The 7,054-nt window shown below is 64.0% G+C and overlaps 1 protein-coding gene across 2 annotated transcripts; it reads right to left on the bottom strand.

Annotated features, from left to right (window-relative positions):
* Positions 1-855: 855 nt before the first annotated feature.
* On the bottom strand, positions 856-5,320 carry GPIHBP1 (glycosylphosphatidylinositol anchored high density lipoprotein binding protein 1). 2 transcript variants are annotated; one of them, XM_055348395.2, is made up of 5 exons: positions 5,173-5,320; positions 4,692-4,797; positions 4,061-4,189; positions 2,896-3,009; positions 856-2,763 (listed from the first exon to the last, which is right to left on the bottom strand). In XM_055348395.2, exons 2-5 carry the CDS (start codon positions 4,741-4,743, stop codon positions 2,504-2,506), a joined length of 555 nt encoding a protein of 184 aa, XP_055204370.2. In that variant the 5' UTR covers positions 4,744-4,797; positions 5,173-5,320; the 3' UTR covers positions 856-2,503. The 2 variants fall into 2 exon arrangements, with proteins under 2 accessions (XP_055204370.2, XP_063565639.1); XM_063709569.1 differs by lacking the exon at positions 5,173-5,320 and having other exon boundaries at positions 4,692-4,847.
* Positions 5,321-7,054: the final 1,734 nt, after the last annotated feature.

Here is a 7,054-nt window from a genome sequence, read left to right as displayed (position 1 = left end):
TGGTGTTGGGGGTAGTGTTGGGGGGTGTGGGAGGGGTGTGGGGGTGGGTACTGGCTGATGGGCTTCTCTGTTCCTGTATTGGCCTCTCTCCGGCTTCTATAGCTGTGGAGACACTCACAGCTCCCGTGCCTTTGGGCAGGTCAGGTGGGAGCCCCAGGGGAGTCTGGGCTTTCTGCTTCCTCAGGGGCAAGGATGAGGGACCCAGCTGCTGGCAGGGCCGAGGACCCTGGGAGAAGAGACAGGACCCCAAGGCCGGGGCAGGCCCTACAGCCAGTGGCTTCAGACTGCATGCCAGGAGGTGGTGTGGGCCGGGAGGGGTGGGGGTCTGTCCACTCAGAGCTGTGCAGGGCTTTAAGGCATCAGTTTGAAGGAAGCATTCGGCGAACTCAGGTTACGTCGCCCTGTGTTTCGAAGTTGGGTGTGGTTAACGAGGTTTCTTTGGATCATGAGGGTCTGGGGCTGGCTCAGGTGGGGCATGTGCTATGTTCACACATACAGATGGGAAGTGAAGAGTGGGGTCATGAGAAGTGTCCTGATGGCCACAGCTCCCATTTATCAAGCACTTGCTCTCTGCCAGCCACGCGGCTGTAAGCCCTGACACGTGGCACTCCAGCACTCCGGAGGATCCTCACTGTAGCCCACTAGGAGGGCTCTCCCAGGACTCCCTCTGGACGGAGCCAAGTGGGAGGTGAAGGGGCTCCCAGGGTCATGGAGCTGGGGAGGGCTGGGCCTTAGATTTGAAGCAGGCAGCCTGACCCCTGCACTGTGCTCCAGTGGGGCTGTAGGCGTGCGTGTTCGTGTGCACACACGTGCGTGTGTCAGTGTGAAAATGCAAGTAACAGACACCCCAAATAATTAGCTTCAACACAGCAGAAATTTATTTCCCACCCAGGTAAGGGGACCCTGAGGTAGGCAGTGACTTCTGTCGGCAGCAAGCTAGGCCCCTCTCGCCAGGCTGCCCTGCCGTGCTCAGTGCTGCCTCATGGTGCAAAGTGGTTGCTGAGCTCCAGTCATCACTTCAGCCAGCAGGAAGGAGAAGGAGAAAGACGTGACCCCACCATCTAGGGCATTTGCCTTCCGACCCCCCAGCTAGGCATTGTGTGTTTTATTAATAAGGAAAAGAAGAGAATAGTTAGTGGAGGCCTCCCACTGCCCACCAGGATGAACTTGGCAGGCACGACAGGACTCTGGGCTTCCCAGTTAATGGAGTGTTGAACTGGTGGGGATCTAGGGATTCTTTAAGTCTCACTCTGTACTTCTCAGAAGGGGAAACTGATACCCAAGTCAGTGGCTGAGCTGTGGCCCAGGCTCGGCCTCTGCCTGCTGTCCCAGAGCTCTGTCCTGGCCCCAGCTACTGGTGAAGGCAGAGCTTGCAGCAGTCACAGCCCTGCCAGAGGACACCCTGGGGACCCCCCTGTAATGGGCCACCCACCTTCCCGGCTCTGCTACCCAGTCCTGCTTCCTCTGCAGGAAGCTGCAGGCCCATTTTGCCCCCTCCCTGGCACAGGGTAGCCTGTCTGACACCCCCAGATCCACCCATGACACCCACCAGGCTGAGGGCTTGGGGACTGGAGTCTAGAGGGCAGGCCAGGATGAGGCTGGAAAAATTCCATCTCATCTACTCCTCTCCTTTCATCAACTCCACCCCTCCACTGCTCTAGCCTGCTTTAGCCTCTGCTAGAGCAGAGACAGGTATTCCCAGCCTCAGGCGCTGCCCTAAGCCCAGCAGGTACTGACCCTAGATGGTCACCTCAAGGTGACGGGCACCCACCCAGCATCTGGCCCTTCCCCATCCAAGGCTGCAAGGTCACTTTCCAAGCCAGGGTCTCCCATAGCGGTGCTCACGCCATAGCCAGAGAGGCCCCGCTGGCCCCATCCTCTTCATACTTGGTGCCTGTCCCCCCAGCCCCGCCCCGCCCCGCCCCTCCGCGTGTGGCCTCACCCCGACTCACCTCCCTGTGCCCTCTCATCCTCAGCGCGCCTCCCCCACTGTCTCGCCTCCCCCAGGCCCGTCTTTCCTAGGGGCGATGACAGCCTCCCTCCAAATCCCCTTCCCTCCAGACAGCCGAGAGGCCGACCTGGGGAAGGGCAGGGCGGGTCCGTATAACTGCTGCAGATGGAGGAATTCCCGTGGCAGAAGTTAAGGGTGAGGATTGGGTGTGGGGGCCCCCAGGTGTGTGGTGGGTATCATCTCTGCCTGGCTGTGCTGATGGGGATCCCCAGCCCCCATGAGGGCTGCAGGTCCTGGGGCGTGGCAGCCGAGGTCTGGACCCGGCGCCCACGTGCGGCAGTCTTGCTGCTCACAGGTGGTGGGGAGAGGACACCAAGGACACAGCCGGGAACTGAGGAAGCAACTGGGCCGGGGGGCCTGCGCTGGCTGGATCGCCCAAGACACTCCAAATCCATTCTCCAAAGCTGGTGCAGGGGCAGGAGGGGAAGGTACCAGACAGAGTGCTGGCAGGGCCGGTGGGGAGGCTGGGTGGGGGTGGGGAGGGGCCGTGGGTCAGGGTCTCCCGGCCCCCATTGTTCCAAGGCCGGCAAGAAGGTTGAGCAGGAGGGCTGTGCCCACAGTTTCGGAGCTGCCCCGGGGGCCGCCTGCCCCCTTGCCTGTTGGGTCCTGGACTCGGGAGCTTTGCCAGGGTGGGACATTGCACAGGCTGGACTGGCAGCAGGTCATGGTCACGTGGGTCCCCTCGACCGTCTTGGTGATGGGCTGGCAGCTGTCTGTGCACCACGTGGAGTGGGTGGTCAGGAGGCCTGACTCTGGGAAGGGGAATGGGGAACAAGTGCTGAGGATGGGCGGGGTCTCTGAGGTGGCCCTGCAGGGCTCTGTTCAGGGCCCCTGGCTTTCCCGCTGCCTGAGGGTGCATGTGCTGCGGCCCCACGCCCACTTACCGGTGTTCCCGTGGGCAATGAGGGTTGTGCAGGTCTGGCCATGTGAGCAGTTCTGCGTCAGGTTGCAGCGCTCGTCCCTGGGCAGGGACTTGCAGGTATAGCACCGCAGCAGCACTGTGGACAAGGCAGGCTCAGGCCGAGGCCGGGCCCCCCAGGGTCTCCTGCCACGTCCCTGTCCACCTCCCCGTTCTCAGCTGTGCTCCCAAAGCCTAGCCTGGTGAGCCTCCAGCACCCACTGCTCAGACGGGCGGGCGACCCCTGACTTGGTGCTGTGTGCGTGAGCCTGTGTGTTTAGGGGGCAAGGGATTGCGGGTCAGGCAGGGTGAACTTCCCATCATCGCTCACGTCCTGCGACAATGCTGCCCAGGCTCCTGCCGTGGGCACAGAAACCTGGAGGTGGGTCTGACTCAGTCCTGCCTCTGGGAGCACCGGGCCTGGCAGAGGACGGCCTCACAGGGGACACCTCGTGGGTGTGTGGGGCAGGGCTCGTGCTGAGGGCAGGCTTGGGGGTCCTGGGAGTGGGGTGGGCTGTGTGTGGTGGGGCATGCTGGGGGCCCTGGCTAGGGAGGGGCTGTGTGTGGTGGGGCACGCTGCGGTCCCTGGCTAGGGAGGGGCTGGCCCGAGGGTTGGATGCGGCGATTTGCTCTGCTTTTCTCAGGATGGGAGAGAGCAGAGGGTGGCCCACGTGTAGGGGTGTGTCAGGTGGGCAGTGAGGGTGGGCTCTTCTTAGCCCTACTCTGCTCTGCTCTAAGCGGTTCCCTGGCTCCCCAGCCCGCAGCAGCCAATCCAGCCCTCCCCTGTACAGGACCGGCCCACCCTGCTGCTCTCTCTGCCCCACAAAACTGAACCTTACCCTGGGGCCTCTGTGCTTGCTGTCTCCACCCTGGGCCCCCACTGAGCCCTTCTCTGCCTGGTGAACTCCTATTTAACCTCTACATCCTGGCACCACCGACCCTCCCAGCTGGTGGCTTCTTCCCCTGTTCCCTACTCTGGAAGGCAACTGAGTATCATGGTAAGCAGCAGTGAGGAGTGTACTGAGTGTCTCCCACTCTGCTGGAGGCAAGCTCACAGCAGGACTGTGGCCTGCTGGCTTCCATCACACAGCCCCGCCCAGAATGCTCCAGGCAGATCAGGCAGCAGGGCTCTGGGGTTGGGGTGGCCATACCTCTGCTCCTGCCACCAGGGAGCCTGTTGGTCTCCTCCTCTTCCACCTCATCCTCATCTTCCTCGTCGTAGTCATCTGGCCCGTGGTCCTCCTCCTCTTCCTCTTCTTCCTGCTGTGTCTGCCCTCTCCCTGGCCGTGCAGGGATGCTTGTAAGCCTCAGCTACCCGGGTATGGAGGACACCTGCTCTGGGCAAGCATCATGCCCCCAACTCCTTGGCCCTCCCCAGCCACCCTCGGGCCCCAGGGTGGCTGGGAAGGGCCCCTACCCTGAACACCCTACTCACCCTACTCACTGTCCTGCAGCCTACTCACCCTACTCACTGTCCTACCACCCTACTCACCCTACTCACTGTCCTGCAGCCGAGTGTGCCCTGGCATTGTAGTTACAACAGCGGCTGCTGTGGGCTGGCCCTTTATGGTAGCCCCTCCCCGCACCCCACATAAACAGGGGCACAGATGTTTGGGGACTCTCGGGGACCCAGGCCAGCTTCCATCCATGCTGCTCTGGGCTGGGGACTCCAGCCTCATCCCCTCCTTCTTCCTAAGCCCCTGCTGGGGGTCCCTGGAGGTCCCTGTGCTCCAGGACTGCAGTTGCTGCCCCCTCACCGCAGGGTTACCCTTTGCCCCGCACCTGGCCGCCCGCACAGCAAAAGGGCAAGCAGGACAGCCCCGAGCGCCTTCATCTCGCCGGACGCTGCTGTGTCCCTGACTCTGAGTCCTCCCGCAGGGCTCTGGAGCTGCGATAAGTGGGATGAAGGGCATTGCCGTGGGCTTCCTAGTGGCCCCCACCAGCTCCAGCCTCAAACAATGGGCCTCACACTGGTCCCCAGCTCCAGGCGCCAGGCCAGGGACTGTTGTTTCCCTCCAGGACATCTGGGGCCAGAGGGGAAGGAGAAGTCATTGTGGTTGGCCTTGGAGCGTCCTGTGCACCTGTGCCCCGGCGGTTGGAAGGTGGTGCTGGCCGCAGTAGCTGCTGGCCCTCGCATGGCTTGCTGCTCAGTGCCTTAGCCCTGCAGTGCAGGGCAGGGAGCCTCGCCCCGGAATGGGCCATGCCTGACACCCCCCAACCCCATGTCTGGGCTCCATAGTCACAGGACCTTGGGGTCACAGACCCTCTATTTGCTGATCACTGGCCAAGCATCTTCATCCCGGAGTCAGCATCACGCCCAGGCCCCTTTAAGAGCATTTAAATAAAAACACAGTCAATGCCCTCAAGCTAAGGCTGCGTGATCACCTCCTCCTCACCCACACTCAGCAGTGCACTGCTAGGCCCAAGGCCTCCCGGCTGCCCCTCACTATCACCTCAGGTCTTTGCCCCTGCTGTTCCATCTGCAGTGCTGTTCCTGCTGGTGTCCGGTGGAGAGCTTTCTGGAGCTGTTGGGGGCCCGCCCCCTTGGTCTCCCGTTGGGAAAGCCATCAGCTCCCACCTGCCTTCTGGCCTGTGAGAGACGGGCTGCTCTGGGAGAGGCTTGGAAAGCCCAGGTCGCTCCCTGAGGCCACCCCTTCCTCTCAAGACCCCACCCAAGCCCTTGGGGGGGGCTGATGCAGAGTGCAGAGTCGAGGCTCTGAGCTGCCCCTCTCCCAAGGGCAGCAGAGGGGTGGGGCAGCGGCAGGGGCTGGACGGGAGTCTGGAGCCAGGGTCAAGCCTGAGCGTCTCTGTGTGCCTTGGTGCTTGGGCCAGGCCCTTCACCTACTGAGGCCTCAGTTTCCCCGGCTGTCAATGGGTGGGGTGGGGCATATTCTGGCCGGCCACCTGTAACAGAGGTTGAGTTGGTTCTGGAGTGAGCTGCCTGGGTTTAAGACCCGGTTCCTCCTTCCCCCGGCTGTGGGTTCTGGACTAGCCCCTTGGGTTCCCCAGGCCTCAGTTCCCTCATAGGGTGAGGTGACCATCAAGGGTCAGTACCTGCTGGGCTTAGGACAGCACCTGAGGCTGGGAATACCTGTCTCTAATGTCCCAGCCACCGAGTCAACCATCCTTCCTTAAATTCACCTGAACCTGTCATTCTTTCCACTCTGCCGGCACCCACCAAGCATCTAGCCCTTCCCCAGCCAAGGCTGCAAGGTCACTTGCCAAGCCAGGGTCTCCCATAGCGGTGCTCACGCCACAGCCGGACACGCCCCGCCAGCCCCAAACTCTTCATACCTGATGCCTGTCCCCCGAGCCCCGCCCTTCCCTGCCCCGCCCCGCCCTTCCGTGCCCCTCCGCGCGTGGCCCCACCCCCACCCGCCTCCCTGCGCCCTCTCGCCCTCGGCCCGCCTCCCCCACGCCCCGCCTCCCCCACGCCCCGCCTCCCCCACGCCCCGCCTCCCCCACTGCCCCGCCTCTCACGCCCCGCCTCCCCCACGCCCCGCCTCCCCCTCTGCCCCGCCTCCCTCACGCCCGGCCTCCCCGTCGCCCCACTTCCCTGGTGCCCCGCCTCCCCCGCACCTGTCTACCCCACGCCCCGCCTCCCCCACTGCCCCTCCTCCCCCACTGCCCCGCCTCCCCGTCGCCCCGCCTCCCCCACGCCCCGCCTCCCCGTCGCCCCGCCTCCCCGTCGCCCCGCTTCCCTGGTGCCCCGCCTCCTCCACACCCCGCCTCCCCATCGCCCCGCCTCCCCCCATTCGCCCCTCCTCCCCAGCGTCCCACCTCCCTGTCGACCGCCTCTCCTGTGCCCCGCCTCCCCCGTGCACCGCCTCCCGTCACCTTCACCCCTCCTCCCCCACGCCCCGCCTCCATGTCGCCCCGCTTCCCTGGTGCCCCGCTTCACTGCTGCCCTACCTCCCCCGCGCCGCGCCCCGGCTACCGCTACAGGCCCTTGAATCTAGTGCTGCAGGAGCTGCTCCTAGGAAGGGCCCTACTGGGATTCTCCGGGGGCCTCCACCTGCCACCTCCCCTCCACAGGGGCCCAGGCCCTTGCACGTTGCCTCCCTCTGGGCCCAGCTCCTCTTCAGCCCAGGTGCAAACTGCCCAGCCCAGGCAAGTGCTTATTGCGAGAATCACCTAGGGACAAT

The sequence above is a fragment of the Gorilla gorilla genome, chromosome 7 (assembly GCF_029281585.2).
Source record: "Gorilla gorilla gorilla isolate KB3781 chromosome 7, NHGRI_mGorGor1-v2.1_pri, whole genome shotgun sequence".
Classification (NCBI taxonomy): Eukaryota; Metazoa; Chordata; class Mammalia; order Primates; family Hominidae; genus Gorilla; species Gorilla gorilla.
Note: the sequence above shows the minus strand (reverse complement) of the source record. Positions and strands in the feature narration are given on the sequence as shown.

What these genes read in the sequence shown, in the direction of transcription:
- GPIHBP1 (XM_055348395.2), bottom strand. Translation starts at nt 4,743, where the DNA reads ATGAAGGCGCTCGGGGCTGTCCTGCTTGCCCTTTTGCTGTGCGGGCGG. An exon ending in CCCTGGTGGCAGGAGCAGAG is followed by an intron (nt 3,010 to 4,060) that starts GTATGGCCACCC and finishes CCTTGTCCACAG; the next exon opens with TGCTGCTGCGGTGCTATACC. An exon ending in CATTGCCCACGGGAACACCG is followed by an intron (nt 2,764 to 2,895) that starts GTAAGTGGGCGT and finishes TCCCCTTCCCAG; the next exon opens with AGTCAGGCCTCCTGACCACC.